Consider the following 21,165-nt stretch of genomic DNA (forward strand, 5'->3'; position numbering starts at 1 on the left):
TAAAACTATTTTATTTTGTAACTGTATCATAGGACACACCAGCCTGTATTGTCACTTGTGATATAATTCTATCACATTTAGTACAGCTATGAAGCCATATTACTTAAGAAATAATGCATAATGATGAAATTGTATTTCTATTTGATGTCCCTTGTTTGGCAAATCAAGAAATACTTTGTATATATTTTGTGCCATGATATTATTGAAAATTATAACTACAGCGCATTTTAATATGTGTGTGTATCCAACAATTATATATGAAAGTGTCAAGTTTGAAGTTATATTTTCTACGCAGACTATGTTTATGTGTGACCCTCGTAAACTTTGCTTGTCTGTATAGCCTTAACCATGCGCCTCTAAACAGGCTCTGTGTTTATTGTTTGACCAAGTACTGGGCTTGTCTCTGTAGTTTCCTATGTATTAGTTCAAGGACAGTATTCAGATTATAGATTTGTTGCTGTAATTTATTACATGTTATTTTATATTCTATAAAGGCCCCACAATTTTCATTGTGGATGCTCTATATTAATCATCTTGTCATGGCATTCTGTAAGTTTCTAATTATTTTCTTTACAACTTTAAAACTAAAGACATCAGCTAAAAACTTCAAAATAGTTCATCACAGTAACACCTTTTTACCACAAGTAACATAACTGTAATGTGAATATCGATAAGTGTAGAACCCGGTATAAACATATTCAAATTGAACAAGTGAATTTACTTTTTTATTCCCCCCCCCCCTTCGAAGAAGAGGGGTATATTGCTTTGCACATGTTGGTCGGTCGGTCGGTAGGTCGGTCCGTCGGAAGATTAAAGCTTGTCTGAGTGATAATTTAACAATTCCTTGACGTAAGGTCATCAAACTTGACATGAAGATAGGGCCTGACCAGTAGATGACCCCTATTGATTTTAGGGGTCATCGGGGCAAAATGGTAAAAGGATTTTAAAGCTTGTCCGAGTGATTAATCAATAACGCCTAGACCTATGTTCATCAAACTTGACATGGGGGCTGGGCCTGACCAGTAGATGACCCCTATCGTTTATAGGGGTCATCGGGTCAAAGTCACAGTGCCCTTGAATAATAAAAGGTTGTCCGATTGGTAATTTTACAATGCCTGCACCCATGGCCCTTAATCTTGATTTTGAGCTTGGGTCTGACCAGTACATGACCCCTATTGATTTTGGGGTTCATCGGACCAAAGGTCAAGGACACATTGACCTTGAATGATTAAAAGTTGTCCGAGTGATAACTCGACAATGCCATCACCCATGGCCCTCAAAATTGACTTAGAGGTTCGGCCTGACCAGTTAATGACCCCTATTTGTTTGGGGTCGTCGGGCCAAAGGTCAAGGTTACATTGACCTTGAAGGCAAACTCGACAATTCCTGGACCTATGGTCATCAAACTTGACATGAAGGTTGGGCCTGACCAGTAGATGACCCCTCTTGATTTTGGGTTTTATCAGGTCAAAAGTCAAGGTCACAGTGACCTTTAACACGAAAAAGTTAACAAAGCTTCTCCCAGTGATATCTCAACAAAGCCTGTACCTATGATCATCAAACTTGATTAGGGGGTTTGGCCTTTTAATCTAAGTGGTCATCGGATCAAAGGTCATGGTCACAGTGACCTTGAACGCAAAAAGCTTGTCTGTGTGATAACTTGACCTTGCCTGCACCCATGACCCTAAAACTTCACTTGGAGGTCCATGCATATTTCATTTAATTGTCCAAATAATTCTGACAACATGGCGCTCTGGGGGAATAATGTTTGAAAAACATCTCTTGTATTATAAGTTTTTGAGGATTAGATGAAATATATCACATTGTGAACTGGTGTGACTGGTTTGTTTTTGAAATTGTTTAGTTGTATAAAAAAAAGTTAGAGCACTATGTACTGAAAGATGTGAATGAAAATTGAAACAACGATTACGAGCAATTATATATTGAACTCATGAACATTTGAAGAACTACAACTCTGTGGCTTGTGATACTAATTGAGGCAGTGATGCAAAATAATTTATTTTTCATCAGAGCTTGAAAAGTATGAGATGAAAGTGAATCATTAATTTATGGCAATGTTGACTTGTTACATTTTAAAAACCATAAATCTGATACCTCTTGTTTATAAATTGCTTCCCTGTACAAACAAAGTATGTTTAAAAATTATTCATAACTTATGCCAGTGTTGACTGGACATATTTTAAGGACCATAAATATGTGACCAGTGGTTAATGCTGTGTTTCTTGAATAATTATGGAATATAAAAAATAATATTTGGGCATAGCTTTTGGCATGTAGTTTAAAGTGCTAGCTTGGTGGTCTATTTTTGTTTATGTCTTGCAATACATGACTGTATTTTGTTTGTTGTAGATTGATGTTATACGGAGCGTTTTGTTAATAAAAGGAATACTAAAACATTGATGTTTGTATTCTCTATATTTGTAAATGAGAGCAGTTCGTTTTGCTAATTTCTGTAAAGTTAACAAATATGACAAATAATAAACAGGTATTTTATAGCTGTGTCATCTTCCCTGCTTGTTGGAGTAGTTCGTTGAGGAAACTATATTCAGTTTTAAATGATTTGTTGCCAACTTGTTAAACAAGACCACCATGATGTGTACCAAAGCGTGACATATTTGTTGATTCATGACTAATTTGTTGGAATTGGAGTAATTTGTCATTTACCTTATTTTAGTGATATAGGGGAATAGAGATTGAACTTTTTCCAGTCTTTCACACACTATTGTAAATCCTTAAACTTTGTACTGATACACATGATCACCTGTCCAAGAAGTGTGCCAGTGCTTTATTTAATTCATTTTTTGTCAGTTGCGGTAAAAGCTTCCAAAAGTCCAAGAAGTGTGCCAGAGCTTTATTTTTTTATATTTTTTGTCAGTTGCGGTAAAAACGTTCAGACTTATTTTCCCTAAAGAAATGAATTTCATATTTAGACTAGCTATCTAAAATATTCTGCATTCGCGGCCAATTTCATTAATCAGTTTCAGAAAAATTGTCTAAAATGGTAAATAATCTGTTCTCAAATAATAACACATGTATCTTATTAGCCTCACTCTTATTTGACGAATAAGTCTGACTTCCAGAATTTATCCTAATTAACTAAAAAAAATAATAATATACCGGTGATTCGAATGAGTCTGGGCACATCAGTTGCCAAAGATAATGCAAAGTTATGACATGGCCCAAAACAGTGGCTTTAATAATTCTTCAGTTATGCCCCTTTTATAATAAAAAAACATCAGAAAAAAGCAGTTTGGTAAACATATTCCAAGAGACAATACACTCATGTAAAGCAAGGCTCATATTTCTGACTTATGACAGTTACTACTGACTGACTTTTCTAATAATAGTTATGTTCCTTGACATTCTGAAAAGCTCATGTAAAACTTGGCCATAGCATAGTTATCATTCAAAATATTTAAATGAAAGTTTGCGCATATGTTACAAGTGACGATATGCATATGTTGAACAAAGCACATACGGTAATCTGCATTTAGTAAGCTTTGACTTACAATCTATGCCCTTTTTTGACTGAAACACAGCAGACGAGCGTTGCATTTGCCCTGCAGTACTCTTACCCTTGTTCTGTATATTAGGCTTGTAATGCTTTTCATTTAATGGAGGGAATTAAGTCTATATATGGGAGTTTGTAAACTACTTCCAGCTGATATAAAGTAGTCAGCGTTATACGTGTACCAAGTATATTCTTCCTGAGCTACTACTTTATCGTCTTAGAGTTGCATACCCTTGAACTTAAATTTTACACTTGCAACTTGTAGTGTGAGCTACTTCCTTAGTTCAAGAGAGAGGTTTTCACTGTCACCATGAAGTGCGCTATTGTCTGAAATATTATTAGCAATGACTTACGGTAAAAGTGCACTTGAATTCCAACTCAACACACCTACTTATACATGAGAAGCAAACTACTACAGTTTACTTGGGTTTTTTATGGAGTTTTTAACTACATTCTTTTAGAGTTTACAAGTTGTACATTACCACCAGAGATTGTACTAATACCCGACATTTTTTTACTTATGACCTCAAAACTATGTAGATGGCATGAGCTATATATAAATTATGAAGTTATTAGTTAAAGTCTTCACTTTAAGAACTATTATTAAAGACAACCACCGGAATAGTATGGCACACGACCAGGCCATAGTGCAGCATCTAGGTTGGCATTGGCATGTAGACAGCGCTACGCAAATAATAACCTAGTGTTGTGATCTTGACCTATAACCAATGAGGTTCAAACATGGTTCAGCATCTTAATCTAGTATTGTGACCTTGACCTATAATTGATGAGGTCCAAACATGGTTCAGCATCTTTACCTTGTTTTGTGACCTTGACCTATAAATGACAAGATTCAAACATGGTTCAGCACTATAAGTATCTATCATGTGTTTCCGGTTCGGATAGAAAAATCCGACCCGAGGGCACGTGCGTAAGCCGGTAACGAGGCTTGCCGAGTTACCTGCCACGCAGCGTGCCCGAGGGTCGGATTTTTCGATCCGGACCGGAAAAACATGATTGATAATGTTTCTTGCATATCTAAAGTTATCAATTTGTGGAAAAAATGACGTTGAAAACGAACTTTTGTACAATTACACCAAAAAGCGCGTGCGACGTTGTTTACTGACGTCATAGAGCGCAGTAACTTAAAATGGCGTTTTTTACGATTATTTATTTTCAATTTTAATTAAAAGTCTTGCAAACATATATATTTGATTGCTCTTAATTGAAATGGCATAATTTATTTTTCATAAACCATACAATAAATGAAATAAGAAGTGGCGCGTTGTTGCGCGTGAATCATCTTACATGGGGTATGTAAGATGGGATTTTCCAGCACTGGTCACATGACCGGAAACACACGTCCGGTATGCAAGAAAATGCTTTGCTCACTGGATGTTGAGGCAAAGAAGAAATGATAGAAGGATATAATGTTATGGACAGACACTAAACACAAGTCACTCAAATCCTTAAAACAATTATTTTTGTGGTCTACTCCAGGTAAAGTTCTGTACAACAATTTGATGAGTAGAAGATGTGTTTCAGGGGTTTAGAAGGTATGTAGTAGACACAGAATGGCAATGTAAGGTGTTCCTATTCCCATTTTTTCTTGGGGTGGGGGTGGGGACAAATGTGCAATACAACAAAACTTGGTCATTGTAAAATATTTATAAATACTATCACATTTAATTTCATGATATTATCTCAAAAAATAATTTAAGACTGTACAAATGAATTTTGAAAAATAAAATGACTAAAATGAAATAGTAAAGCACCATTATAAATTCTACAACCATTATGAATAATGGCTAATGCCTGATTGAACATTTACAAATAAAAACCAAAATTCTAAATATGTACAAATCACTACAAAATAATTAATTACACCACTGTTTTACAAAATGTTATTACAAATTTAGCAAAACAAAAAGTTCAACTAATAAACATATTCGCATAATATTGTATGACATAAATATTTGAGTATTATCAACTTCATAAGAAAATTGACCTTCAAGATTAATGCAAAACAATGTAAATCTTCCACACAAAATACTACACATGATGTAAATATCAACCCATGATACCTATGTAACAACGCTGTTTACAATTTTATAATACATGCAATGACCAGCATAAATATCTCAACAGCAGAACGTCACAAACAAAAATGATACATTACAGATTTGAGCATATACCGGTAAATGAAAAAAAAATATCACAAGAGTAGGAGGAAAATAATTATTAATGAATTAATTTGAAGTTAACTCATGAAATGACTTGTTTTAAAATTACAACAAATCAATACACAAGACACTTTTGTCGTTTTGCCTGAGGTTTGTCCTCCCTTTTGTAGCCTGTGTCTTGGACGTTAGTGTTTTTGGAGGGAGTTTCCTCCTCAGCTTTCCGCTTAGCATTTGCACAGAACACGAGTTTACAGTCGCCTGTCTTCTTCACATTCCAGTAGTGGGATAGGTCTGACCTCTCATTAGTTGCCGACTTCTGGGTGGGCATTTTACGAAGAGTTATCTTAGTTTTTCCAGTCTGGACAGCATTGTAAGCAACATGGGACCCCAGCGACTGGGGTGGAAAGGTTTGCATTTGGAGGGGCGAGTATGGGGAATGTGAAGATTGTACATTTGGAAAACCAGCATGACCTTGGTAACCGTAGTTCTGGTTGAAGTTGTTGGGCATATACTGGGTGTACAACTGTGGTTGGAAGCCAATCTGGGCTGCTGTGAATTGTCCATGCACATAAGGATGGAGTCCTGCTCCACCCACAGTCATTGCCAGGCCAGGGTGTCCATAGTGCATGGTCGGTGTCATGGGGGAAATCTGTGCATGTGGATAAACATTTTCACCAACAGTTAAAGACTGTTGTGTATTTTGCACATGAATACGTTGTTGGTGAGACATGCTATGATTTATTATATTCCCTTGAAGTGGATTGTGACTTTGAACACACACTCCAGGTCCCACCCATGGTTGATTTGCTTGTACAGGGTGTAATTGGGGTAATGATCTTGGCTGGTTACCATTGGAGTTTGTATTCATATTAGTTTGTCCAAGTTGTTCATTTGACCACTTGCCAGCCCCTCTATTTGAAGAAGAGTTCCCCTCTAATAAATTTGGAGTCGCCATACCTTTCTGTTTGGTATTTTTGGAAGATCTTGAAATTGACCTTTTCCGTGTATTCTTGTTGGTTTCCATTTTTGCATTGGCCTTTACATTAACGGGTTTAGCTTGCTTTAAAGACATATTATCTACAGCCTGGCTGCTCTCTGCAATATCATTGAGGCAGATGGTGGAGAATGTTTGAGGTTGAATATTCACACCATCTCCACCTTGGTTGGTACTTGAAACAGGCTGGTTACTCTGCAAGCTGAAGACATCAGTATTGAGTCTACTGTCATTGTTGCTCTGATTAGTGAAGACACCAGTGGAAATTTGTGGCCAACCTAGATTAAGGTGGTAGTTTTGACTGGTGGAGAAAGCTGCTGTTACCTTAAGAACACCAGTACTGTTGAGAAGGTTCTGATTGATTGAGACACAAGTTGTCATCTGTGGAACATTGGAACTATCTTTGTTACTTTGATAGGTAGAGTTACTTGCAGAAATTGGTTGGTAACTGCGGTCATTTGCCATACAAGCTAAGCTTCTAGTAGGATGATGTGGCTGCTTGGTGGGAGAGGAGAGAAAGTCAACAGTCTGGAGTGGTCCTGCATGGAGTAAGTGATTGTGTACAGCCGGTGGTCGCTGCATGCTCATTGTGTTTTGGATATTGACAGTTTTTGAAGAAACAAAACCTGTTTCTTTTTCTTTATATGAATCTTGTGGTGTTTCTAGTACAGTTGTTTGCTGACTGGTACTGAATGATCCTACTTTTACAGCAACATCAGGATTGCTTCTGTCCCTAAACATTTGCTTTTCTGCCAAATGTTGTCCCGTCTTGGTTGTATTCTCTTGAGGTGTACACATAAAATTATTGTAACACACTGCCGAAGTATTTTGTGGTGAAAAATTCACATTTAAAGGCTTGACATCATGAGGGTGTTCACTGCTGCCGGCATCTTTTTTGGTCATAAGTTTGTGTTTTTCACCATTATGGGAATCTGAATGTTCCAAAAGGTCCAAATATGTACAGTGTGTAACACTACCAGCTCGACTTTTCGGTCTTGACATTTTCAGACTTGAAAGTCCACTTATTTTTATCCCCTTTTCGGTAACACTTGAGCTAAGGCCACTCTTCTCGCTTACATTGTCAGAATTTTGATATGAATCACAGTTTTTACTTGCGTTGATACCTCGAACTTTAACATCATCTGGATAGCTCTCTTCCCTGTATTTAAATCTGACATTTTCTATAATGCAGTCTGATATGCTTGTTCTACTGTCAGCTGTACTACTGTCCAACCAGCTTCCTTCATCATACCTCTCACTGCACCACTTATGGAGGACACTATCTTTGTCTTCCTCTACAATGTCTTCATGTTTCAGCCCTTGACTGGCTCCACTTTTCTGACTTAAGGCTACAGTGCATGTCTCTGAAGCTCTTGTAGCATCTTCGAATCCATGCAATGCCAGTTCTGAGTTCAGTGATGGCTCAAATGTTTGCTGTTGTATCCATTTTGCAACTTTCGAATTGTCTTCCATTTGTTGAGTATTATCTTCATATTCTTTATTTTGCTCAGTAGGAGGTTTATTCACTGGTGTGTTATTAAGTGATATGAGTGAAAAGTCATCATCATCTGGAACCAGCCAGTTTCTGATGGTAGACCCTGAATTTGTTGCATGTTCCGTAATTCTGGCTTTTAGATGACCCATACTGTCTTTATCAGGTGTATTCAAACTCACATTTTCACCGTTATCAGTATCTTCATATTTTCCAAATATTTTAAACTCACTGAAAATGTTTCTGTTTGATATACATGTATTAGTAACATCGTTAGTCTGGCCCTGATTTGATTCTTCTGTAATGTTGCTGTAATCAGGATTTGATACAGAGAACATTTTTCGTTTGTCAATGTTTTCATTGCCATAACACTTAACCATTTCTTGAGTTGTCTCACTCAACCCCTTCAAAGATTCACTTGGCACACCATTTATATCTGGTGTCATGTCTGCTAATTGTACATGCTTTGAAGAATGTTCACATGGATTTTGATTGTTTGCTTTCATCTCATTAAGCTGGCAAAAATATGGAACTTTATCTTTAGCTTTCAAGGAAATATTTGTATGAGTTGAGTTCAAAGAAATACTATGGCAGGAAGATATGTGCATGTCGCTTGCAGATGTTGCTGCATCTTTAAAAACATTATTTTCAGAGCATTGAACTGTTCTACAATCTAAATCAGTGTTTGTTTCCTGTTGACCCATGGAATATTGCGTTTGTTTCAAATCAATATCTTCACAACACCCTAAAGGACTAGCACTCCTGTTGATGTGCAATTGTGCATTTTCTGAATATTGCAATGAACCTCTGTTCACCTCATGACCTGTGTTCAACAATGACCTTGAAGAACCGTTGCTAGAAGGCACTCTCCCAGCATCTGAAAAACAGGATGCTGTTCCAACGTTTACATCAACGTTTCTGAAATTACATTCAGAGTTTGTCCCCGAGATAACTGATGTTCTACCACTGTCTCTTCCATCCGTCCTAGAATTAGGACTATTTAATAAACACACTATGTTCCTGACCCCAACATCACCAAATGAAGTTGAGGATGAGAAATTGCAAAAGTTCCTATCTGAGTTGGCGGGCTTCACTTGACTAGCACTTGCTTCCTGCGAGTTCAACCAGAACGGCACTGTTGCCAACGAGTATGATGTTTGACTGGCATAGACTGATGTAGGTGCAACAGACTGCAAACTGTTCATATCATATACTAGTCCAACCTTTTCCGAACTATCATAACGCTGTACATTCTGAGATGTTCCCTTACTACATGTAAGTTTTGTAGTATTTATCATTTCAACTTCGTCAGCAGTTTTTAAATGTTTATCTCTGTTGCAATCATCAATGTCTTCAATCACACTGTAAAGAACCTCATCTAAAGACATTTCCTTCCGAAAAGAAATCTCAGTACTGCTGCAACTGTTTTTCTTCTTAAAATCCTCTTCAGATTTAAGAACTCTGTCTGATTTCTCTTTCAGTATATCAAATGAAGGTATAATAACTTGATCACTTTCTACACAGCCTTGATTATCATCAGTATCTATTGCCTGAATTGCACCAAACTGTGTCTTTGAATAATCTTTAACTTTAAAAGGCTGCACAATATCTAGCATTGTGTTTTGAATGCATGTCACCTCTTCATGTACACAAGTAACACTCTCATGTTCAATGGTAGTAATTGCAACAGTATTCTTAAGTTCATTTGACTGACCTTTTAGATTAAGAGTGTTAACAAATTTTGTTATGTTAGGAAGACTCTTTGTGAGATCATTTAATGATCTAAAGTTTTCTGCTGCTTCGACAAATTCTTTGTGTTTCTCACTGTTGATATGGTCACGAAGTGAACACTTGTACCAGTGGTCACATGATTCACAGTAACCACCCCTTAACACACCAGCACCTGTGGTTTTCTTCTTGGCCTGCTGGTTGTCATTTTTCTTCGTCAGTGTTACACCAGTTTCAAATGGAGAGTCGGTACCACTATAAGACAATATAGGGAAATTCTCAAACTCTTTGAATATTGGTTTGTAATGAGATTCATTATCTTCAATCTTTATGTAAAATGCAGGCAAATTTTCTTTCTCATTGTCCCATTTTATGTATGATATTCCAGCAGTTGGATCATTATCATCATGACATTTATTGTCAGCCTTTACCTTTGCCAAATGTTTTAAACTCAAGTTGAAGAACTTGGCAACAGTCTGTGTTTTTATTCCGAGACTGACAGCATTTTGAACCAGGCGTTGGCTATTGGATAATGGTGAACTTTCTTGGGCGTGGTTAGCTTTCTGCAGCAAAGCTTGACCTGAAATATAAGAATGAGAGCACCAATAGTACATGTAACAAAGTTTTTAAGTATTGCAAAGTATTTGAACATTTTGTTTAAAATGCTTCAGCCAAAATAAAAAAATACAAATTTAAAGATCTTTCTCTAACCCGGTAAGCCACTGTACACGGCATATGCTGCTTTCCGATATCGTACATAAGATTACAAATATATACATGTATACGTCAGTAGATTTTGGTTCATTATTTTTAGAAAATAATGGATAGGGACCACTTTTTCAGCCAACCAGTGAATCCTGTGTTTAGGAATTTCATAACTATCAGGGCTCTCACTAGGCTGAAAATTTTGGGAGAAGTGACTTCTCCCTTCAGTCAATTTAGGGAGAAGTGGGGAGACTTTAGGGAGAAGTGATACTTTTCGTAACACCTGATACAAAAACTATGCCATACCACACACCTGGTTTTATTCACATTCAAATTGATTGCTATTTATAACAATATAAAATGTTCATAAAATAATGTATCATTTTTGGCTCAGCAAAAGTGTATTTATCAATGTCACATAGTTAATCACCAAATAACATCTAAAATGAAACAAAAACAAAGACAGCTAAGGATTTGAAACAATCAAAATGACTAATAAATTAACTGTCAATATAGTAGGGGGGGCGAATCTTATTTTGGTACGTTCGGGATAGGGTACGAATGTCACATTCAGCTATGCTGTTATTTACTTGTCTCTGGCTAAATAATTTTGTAAATGCTGACATTTAAGAACCAAATGACATTTAAATCACAGTCCTAAGTGATGAAAACTTTACCAATACATAATGCGAGGTTGAGAAATTAACTCGTGAACTTGTTCTGACAAAATAGCGATCTCGCCGATTTTTTTGACATCGTAAACAGGAGAAAAATACTGTAAGTATTAAAACCCTACATAAAGCACAAAAAAAATGTGTTTACAAATCAATTTTTTATCTTAAATATTTCACTAAAACCAATCAAATATTTGGTGATACGTCATGTTATTGATTTTATTAGCGCCACCTTGGCCCGAGATGGCTATGACCGTCTGCTTCAAAAGCAACAATGTTTAAGATGTCTTGCATTGTTTGTTCAATACATATATCAATTACTTTTTAACTTCATTAATGCTTGACACGATTGTTCATAATTATGTTGCCTTTTCTATCTCATTTTTAACGAACGTATATCATTTGATCAGGATGTTCTCAATGTTCATTCTGATTGATTAACTTTCAAGAAACATCGCCGGTAAGCGTACTGGCGATGTTTTGGTAATTGGATGACACGGCCCAATTATCCGATTAGGAGATTATTCAATTTTGTGATTGGCTAATTGCAATGTTTTGACTAATGGGACAGTGGCCAAATACTCGCTGATTGACAGATTTACAATGTGCTAAAATTTTCGGCCAAGTCAATGTCGCTTTGATGATACAAATGGGCAAAGTATGGGAATTTTAGGCGACCACTTCGCCCAAGTCGCCCCCTCGCGAGAGCTCTGACTATTATATTTCATACAAATGAGTTCAAATAAAGCTTTCTAAATTAGGGTTTTTTTTCTCCAAAAATAAGCAATTTATGATCATCCCAAAATATTCACTTACGAAGAGCAACGTATTCAGAATTAAAGAAAATATTTTGTTGTTAGTCAGGAACATTTTTTGATAGTTTTTTTTTTTTAAATAACAACTTTCCAATTTGGGGGAATTATTGGTACAGTACACTGTTATTTCAGTGGATTTTAATTAGTATGATTGACATGTGACTCAGGTCACAAAATAAACTTACACTGATGTTTCACTATGAAATTTTATTCGAAAATATTCAGTATTTCTCAATTATTCAAGAAAAAATTTCCCTAACCAGTATGTTTAATAAATTTAAAGATCACTATAAAATATTAAGCTTGATATCTGTAATTATCTTGTACAAATGAGTACTTAAACACAATTATGAACTGCTTTTTTTACAAATAAAACATAGCAAGGTTATGATATAAAATTCAATACAAAAAAAGTAAATCTACAAACCTCGACTAAGAGGTACACTTTTTCCTTTCGCTGCAAAGCCTGCTGCATTCTTGTCTTTGAATTTCTTTTCATTGTCATGGCAATCTGTGATTAAAAGACTGATATCTTTTGACAGGAAACTTTCGATAATACCACCTAATGCCTGTATTCTTTGAATAATTTTCGTTCTTTGTGCATTGGATTTTACGTCTATGTAAAATGTTCTCCCTGAAAACGGCAACTCCGCAAAACTCAACTGTCGTCTCGCCCCGAATCCACTTGATTTCGTGCTCATTTCGATACTGATTGTCACTAGAGGTACACTTAACAGTTCTAAACTGATGAATAACACGTTAATAACAGTTATCACATTTTCCTAGTAGTTAATCTAGAAAAAATATGTGTACTTGTATATTGTTAAATTCGCCGCCAGCCATTTAAATCAAGCGTCTAATAAAAAGAATAAGCCTCTGAATCAAAATCGGCCTCAAAGAAAAAATACCAACACGATAAAAAGCTTACGTGCCAAAAGTGAAAAATAAACTTAGGTATGATATTTGTCCAAGTTCACGCCTTTCATGTTTTGTTTGTATTTGTACGTTTATTTTACGACTCTATCGGACAATCCTTTGGTGTCGGCCCCAATAAAGTGAGAGTAGCAGTATTGTTAATTTGTGGTAAATGGGGCTCAAACAGGATTTTACCCGGTTTGAGATACTCTGGTCAAAAGTTTTCTTCATATACTGACCACATTAAACGAACTGAATATATTTCCTGGGCAGATAAATGTATGTACAGAATGAGATCATGAAAGGCGGGATGGTAAATAGAAAGTGGAAAATTAAGTGTCCTTGATAAAATCAAGTGGAAACATTTTCCATTGTTTGATTTTTCAAATTTAGTTTTTGGAAATATTTTATAATTACACAATCACGCCTGACTTACCAACATGATCAATAAATTCAGCCGAAAGTCCGGCTCATTAATTCATGAAATGCAATTACTAGTTATCCATGACGTTTATAAGCAGTTGTGTAGCACCGAGATTATTCGTTCAACAGCCCAGTATTGATATCAGTGAATCCCCTTAAACAGTTGTATTGGAGGCGTACAAAAAAATCAGACGATAAGGCAATTAGATTAAGATCAATACACAGAGGTTGTATACAATACACGTTTTTTTTTTTGTTTTTGTTTGTTTGTTTGTTTTTTTTTTGTTGTTTTTTTTTTTTGGGGGGGGGGGGTCACTAATAGAAGGATTAAACTTTAAACTAGACCTTTAAGGTTTAAGCGGAATACACACACACATATATATGTAGATGCCAATTTAAAAAGACGAGCAAACAATATTCATCTTCGGAAGACATTCTGTTTTCAGAGCTGTTGCAGTTCTATGCTAGAATAAAGAAAAAAATATATGCGCAGTAATACATATACATATTAATTAAGTCATTAACCAAGGCCGGACCATACCATTATATAGATTAATATATGTGTCAAGAAGAAACCTGGCGATGTAATAAACTTTCAATGTGTTCGTGTTAGTATAATTATGATGTTGGGTGTGTGTGTGTGTGGGGGGGGGGGGGGGCAGTTAGGCGTATCAGTCCTCTATGTACTAGTATCCAATCGAGTTATAACACAATTTAAAGATGCACTCTTACCCCCAGAAAAGATTACCCACAATTAATAATATTTTTTTTAATATTCCAAGAAGGCCATAAATGTCTAAAAAAATGGATCTTATGAAGGATACCGAGTTTAATTTGGAAGAAATGAGCATAATACACGGTATTTCTACCTTATGAGACTATCGTAGACCACGGTAAATTTTTTAGCATTCACCAATCATTTAAGACTTTTGCGCTTTCTGCTATTAATCAAAGCGCGAATGCGCTGAAAGACTATCTGCGGGCAAATATGTGAGAGTTTCAAATTTTATTTGAACAATGGGAATGGGTGGAGGGCACATAGATAAAAGTAAAAACTGTGCCGAGGACCAAGAGCGCTTGTACCAACATTGGGCAAGGAAACAAACATATCTATATCTATTTTAATGCGTCTGGTGTCATTTTGTTTATGCAAAAGTCACTTCAATCACCGTAATCCACTTCTCTATGTATTTAAGGTTACAATGTATGCCCCTTTCAATCGTTTCTAAAGGGTTTTCGTTGCGTTATTAGATATCATACGATAGGAAAGTGTAATGAATCATATATATATCATTTCCTTTTATGAACATACACGTTTTGTTAAAGGAAAATCACTTTTTTACAAACAACTTCAGCAATAATTCCTTTCAAAATGCACAGTCAGTCAGTCGACGTATCCCCCATCCCCTTGTATTTAAGGTTATAATGCATGCCACTTTCAATCGCTTCAAACGGTGCTTTGATTAGATATCATACGATAGACAAGTTTTATAAACAAACACGTTTTAATTGTTTAGGGAAAATAATTCTATTTTTCGAACAGCTTTAGCAATAATTCCTTTCAAAATGCAGAGCTTATCAGATGGTCGTTTTCCCGCGGTGAGGACAAACATGTGGTCAGTTAATGTATGTAGAAACTAATTTTAGATTATCGGAAATTGTCTGTTCTACGAACGAGAATATGATTGTGCTTTTTCAAGTTTTGTTGATAAATTAATGTTATTTATGTTTTATGTAACTATCTTGGTAGAAATAGTACCAGTGCTTTTATGAATCCTTCGCACTCTTTGGATGTTATACAGGTTTAATCCGACCTACTTTGCTTCACCAAACGTATGCATAACTCACTGTCGAATCAGGACATGTGTGATAATATAAATTAAAGCCTTATGTCTAAAACTATGCCAAGAATACACCGGAACGAAGCTTTTATCCAAAAAATATGAAAACATCGTATTGGAAAAGAATACGCCTAAAAGTAATAGAATGAATGATATTTTGTTATTGTATAGGAGGCAATATATATGCAAAAAGCTACAGAAACATGCTCAGTAGCAAAAAGTTTAAACATAAACCCGGTTTAGTGGCAATGGGCAACGCCAAAGACATAGAACACAAATTCACAAACAAGAAACATAGAACAGCACACAACTCTACAAACAGCACAGTGCATAAATACTATATATATATATATATATATATATATATATATATATATATATATATATATATATATATATATATATATATATATATATATATATATATATAATTGGTATGTTTATCAAGATTTAGCAAGTCATAGTATTTGAAGCATTAGCAACGCGAAAACCGAGATAAAACTATTTTGACATTCAAACAATCATTTTTGTTTCTTATCTCATAGAAATACTATCAAAAATACACCATTACAAATAAGCATGCTTCAGGTTATAATAACAAACCCTGCAGGTGATGGGACACTTGCGATCGGTAATAATTTCTGGAACACCTTGGGCTAAACTCAGAGTGAATATCATTATGTTACCTTCCTACCAGAATCTCCATAAATAATCATTTTGACCCACATTAATCTGATAAATATAGTCATCTAAAAATAGTTATATTTTGCTAAAAATAAAACTCCGGGATACAGAAATACAGCGCGGAAATAGCCGAACAAGCAAGAACTCTTACTCGGACCGCAATACAACAAATCTATGTTTATGGTTTCGACGTCATTTTGCTAAACATAGAGCGCATTGACACCAAAAATGGGTTAAAACGACATGAAAAGAAGTAGTTCTTCGGATTTTGCGGTCTTAAGCATGCGCAGATAGTCTAAAAACAAGGTTACAATTTGGTTATCAGTAATTAATATATTCCATAAATACATTATTTAGTAAGTAGTTAAAGGTTTATCAGTCAAAAGTTATGTTTGTTATACATGTGTATGTATTAGTTTAAACAGTATTTGTTTCAAAGGGCTTGGGGTGCGGTTAGCTTGGAAAAATGGCCTATCATAGATTTTCACGATATTTACCATGATGAAAGTGCATTCCCTTCACATAATGGGCATGTTTTTTTTTTAATGAATCGGATTATTATTAATTGAGATATGATTAAATTACAAGACCAATCAAATGTCAAATAAAAAGCCGACGTCGACGTCTTTTCGCGTATGGTTTTATCGTTGACGTTGTAACCAAAAACCACACCAAGCCCTTTACATATTTACACCTCAACTTCCATTCCTTAAATGAACTGCCTTTCGGCCAATCGATGAACGCAACATCTTCAGATATGTTCGGATCGCAATTCATTGCATAACAATATACATGAAATTTTTTGATCCTCGCGTTATTGTTTGTATTGTGTCAGCAGGTGCCGTAATATATAAATAAACATTTTAGAAAGTGTTTAATTGTGATATGTTAAATGTAGTGTTGCCATAAGTGTTTCAATTTTACGTTTAAAAGTGATTTCAAGAGGTTGATCTTTTCCCGCGTTATCGTGACGTCATTTGATAAAACGTTTCCGGTTAAAGTCGGGTCGTTCTATTTACAGAATGGGTAAGAAAGGATTACTGAAAGGTTTTCTTAAATGAAATAAAGTATTTTTTTAACAATTCTTGAATGAAATAATGCACTATTGGTGTAAATATAAGTAATGAATTGCGGGATTGATGTCATTATCGGGGATATGAACGCAATTGGGCTGGTCAAAGTACGCGTGGAGTCCTTCGGACTCCACTCACTTTGACCAGCCCAATTGCGTTCATACCCCGATAATGACATAAATCTCGCAATTCATTCCTTAGATATACAAGGTATTTTAACAACAATACGAATAATAAGGATTGGAAAACAAGTTACTAAAAACTTATGTAAATTCCTTTCCTAATAGTTATTTAGTTCAATAGACGTATTTATAATATTCAAATCCGATCAAGATGCTAAAAATAAGATGTGTGATATATTTGCTTATAAACTGTTATCATTTCTAACACATGCAGCTATATAGTAGGTTTATCATCTTATGCATGACACATTGCCCCCGATACCAAACAGAATGATCAAGCATCGAATCTCCTTGAACTTGATATAAACCTCTGCACACACAGAAATATGTCATTGTTTTGTTCAAAAGTTAAGCGATCGTCACCGAAAAGTAAATTATGAATAGTTGGTGCACAATGAAGGTCATTGAAACATCGCTGTCTCTGGGTGGAGTATAAAGGGCATATCATGAGGAAATGGGACGCATCTTCAATTGCGGTGCACGTACATATAGGGGAGTCAATGATATTTTTTCTGTGAAGATCATGGTTAAGCGAACTACACCCAAGTCTTAGACGACAATGCATGATTTGGTTGTGGCGCGAACCGACATTGTAAAGGGGAGATGGTTTTGTGGAGTGTGTTTGAAGTTTGTTTTTAAAAGATTGGACTGTTTCCGAGTGTCTTGTTGCTAAAGGAAGGGAGGTCCAATCTCGGACTGTACAAAGCAGTTAGAAATGATGACGCATATGACTGGTTGTGACAAACTGGTAGGGGAACCTTTTTCTAGTGGAAATAACCGAGTCTGGTAGATCATTAATATGACAAAGGAAGAGGAGTTGGCCGAGGACTGTGCCCTGTGGCACGCCGGAGTCAACTGCGGCTGGTTCGGATTCTTCACCCTCTACCACTACCTTCATGGTCATGTTTGTCAGGAAATCTTTTAGCCAGTTGTTTATGTTGCCGGTGACTCCATACAGCTGAAGTTTGTGTAGAAGTTTCTTATAAGGGTGTCAAAGGCCTTGCTGAAATCGAGTATGGCCATGTCAATCTGTGATCTAACATCATGCCTGGAGAGGAGGTCGCGGACTGTTGTGAGAAGCTGGGTTTCACAAGAAAAGCCAGATGGAAAACCGTGGTTTAATGAGGTCAGGATGTTGTTTGCCTCTAGGTGGTCCAAAATATGTTTACGGATGATCTGTTCAAGGAGTTTACGGGATATACACGTTAGAGATACTTGTCTATAGTTTTCGGCTAGGTGTACATCGCCTTTCTTAAATACAGCGGAAATGTTAGCGTTCCTCCAGTCTGAAGGAAGTGTACCTGTATCAACTGAAAACTGAAAGATGGTGCTTAAGTCAGGTGCTATCTGGTTGGCGCAGGTCTTCAATACTAGGTTTGATATCTTGTCTGGTCCCAGGGCTTTGGAAGAGCTTCTCGACCCCTTTCGTAGTAATGGTAAGAGGGAGACTTACTTCTCTAGAGTTTATCTGGGAGTTGTGGGTTGCTATCGTCCCTGGTGAAGACGGACTTGAATTGGTCAACCAGGATTAGGGCCTCCTCTTTGCCATTATTGACTAGCCTTTCTGCCTTCTTGAGGGGTGCCACTCCAACGCTATCTTGTCTTCTGGATTCGACGTACCGCCAGAATGGTTTCGAGTTATTCTCTTCGAGTCCTTTCTGAATAGTGTTGTTGATGTGGTTGACCTCAGCTTTCTTGAAGGCTTTCTTGCATTCACGTTGGTACTGCTTAAACGAGCCCCACTGTTGGGTTTGCTTAACGTGTTTGTATAACCTGAACTTCCGCCTTGTCATTTTCTTTAAGTCTTTGTTGAGCCAGGGCAGTGATTGGCGTTTTTTACTGAGTTTGGATGGAATGTTAGTAGTCATAGACTTCTCAATGCCAGATTTGAAGATGTTCCATAGACTTTGAACAGAGGTTTGATTTCTACCTGCTGCATCAATAACTGCCTTAGAGAGGTATTCCATGTCTTTTTGTATGTTTTCCCAGTTTGCTTTAGAGATGAGGAAGGTCTTACGTGGTTTTTGTTTTATGTACTGGGGGATGATGTTAATGTCCGCCACAACCAAAGCGTGATCACTTATACCTGGGAAAGGAGAAGAAGTTTTTATCAATGAAGGGTTGTTGGTGAAGACCAGGTCAAGCATGTTGTTATCTCGAGTTGGCTGGTTGTGTACCTGAGTAAGGCGGTGTTCAATGGAGAGATCAATCAAAGCTTGTTGTATATACTTCCCTGTCGGCTGCACCCTTGTTGACAACCATATTGGACCAGTCTATGTCTGGGCAATTGAAGTCGGCGGCCAGAATGATGTGTTTTTCTCGTGCTGAAGTAATTAGTTGACGTAGAGATTCATCAAGTTTGCGGATGTCGTTTATGTTTCTGTGGGGCATATAGAAGGAGCAAAGGTAAAGGTCCTTGCTTTTCCACGTCTTGATCTTCGGCCATACTATCTCGCAATTGGTTGAGAGTTGTGGTTGTGCATCTCTAGTGGCGGTAAACACACCTCCTCCGACACCAGATGACCTGTCATTACGGTGGACTGTCAGCTCAGGTGGGAATATCTCACTTGACTTGATGCTGATCTTGTCGGGGTCTTTCCCAGGCTTCACACCTTTCAACCAGGATTCGGTTCCACATATCAGGTCAGGTTTGATTTACTCAAGCGCGGCGTTGAACTCGGATTTGTTAGTGCGAATGCTGCAGCAGTTGACTGTGAGTAGTCTGAGGTTTGACTGGTTGTGGGGGATGCCGTGTTCTCTGTGGTTGGAAGCAGGAGGAAGTAACTTAGTCAAATGTCGAGTCGACTTCGTAGAGAGGTGTAAAGACGTTTGAAAAATCAAAGTTATTGTAGGTGAAACTGTCTACATTAATACTGTCGCAACGACAACATTGCCAGACGACTGATGGACGATTCAAATATGACATGTCTTTGGTTGGTATCTCTTCACACGACTTGTGAAACCACACGCTGCAGTTGTTGCAAGCGACTCCGAGGTGGGACCAGGTGACTGGGATATTACAAAGGCCACACGGGCAGATGTCCGCATATTGTCCCCAGAAAGTAAAAGTAATAATAAGCCTAGGCAGTGTCCTTTTCTGTTACCTGGTGTGGTATCTCGGCTTGTTGGTAGGTTCCGACGAACAGCGAAGGAGAAGTTTGGAATGTACGTGTGTAGTCGAAAAAGAAACTGCTGTAAGTGATGTGAGACTGGACAATGTTGGTTCATCCATATAAGCAATATATGACAGTACAGTAAGAGCAAGCATGAATTCTAGCAAGATGTATTGTCGACGGTTGTTGTTGTCCCTTGACATGGGCGCCGCCATCTTGGATCGCATGTACTTGGTGGATGGTGTAAGGATGGAGAAGCTGGCCGAGGGCGGTAACCAGCAGAGTGACCGTTTAGCAAGACATTTTTAACGTGCAATAGTTTACCAGTAACCAAAATATATCAGTCTTTGTTCAAGGAAATGTGGATAACCACTCTTATTTTAATTAATTTTAGTCATTTTAACACTCGGATGGAAAACACGTCTCAGACTTGCTTTAGATTTCTCCCAAGTCAGCCCTATCTTATTAAACGGAGGTACATTTGTAGTGTGATATGATTGGTTTGGTCCTTATGTTACATGGGATTGGAGCGGGAGGTGTGTCCCCTCCGGAAAGAACATTTGAAAAAATCAGTCAAGAACAATTAATTAGAAATGTGAGCGCCAACATTCAGTGAAATTACAACACAGTTTAAGCAATAAGAAGTACATGTAGCTTTGTGTTTAGTCTTTAATTGTATTCCTGATTTTGAAACCACTGGGCTTTGGGGAGCTAAAATTGCTTAAATACTCCGCTGGTTGTTAAGGTCTGCGAACGCCAATTGTAAGAGTTATTCATTGCTTGATTTGAACCTGTAGCTAAGATGTTTTAA

At 36.8% G+C, this 21,165-nt stretch overlaps 1 protein-coding gene across 1 annotated transcript; it reads right to left on the minus strand.

Annotated features, from left to right (window-relative positions):
- Nucleotides 1-5,372: 5,372 nt before the first annotated feature.
- On the minus strand, nt 5,373-12,951 carry LOC128213340 (uncharacterized). Its single transcript, XM_052918950.1, has 2 exons — nt 12,551-12,951; nt 5,373-10,509 (listed from the first exon to the last, which is right to left on the minus strand). Exons 1-2 carry the CDS (start codon nt 12,822-12,824, stop codon nt 5,831-5,833), a joined length of 4,953 nt encoding a protein of 1,650 aa, XP_052774910.1. The 5' UTR covers nt 12,825-12,951; the 3' UTR covers nt 5,373-5,830.
- Nucleotides 12,952-21,165: the final 8,214 nt, after the last annotated feature.

This window comes from Mya arenaria, chromosome 13 (assembly GCF_026914265.1).
Source record: "Mya arenaria isolate MELC-2E11 chromosome 13, ASM2691426v1".
Lineage (NCBI taxonomy): Eukaryota > Metazoa > Mollusca > Bivalvia > Myida > Myidae > Mya > Mya arenaria.

Bases quoted from the DNA above. Each gene is read 5' to 3' on its own strand.
- LOC128213340 (XM_052918950.1), bottom strand. From the start codon at position 12,824: ATGAGCACGAAATCAAGTGGATTCGGGGCGAGACGACAGTTGAGTTTT. The intron at 10,510-12,550 runs GTTTGTAGATTT...CTTATATTTCAG, and splicing joins AAGTGTACCTCTTAGTCGAG to GTCAAGCTTTGCTGCAGAAA.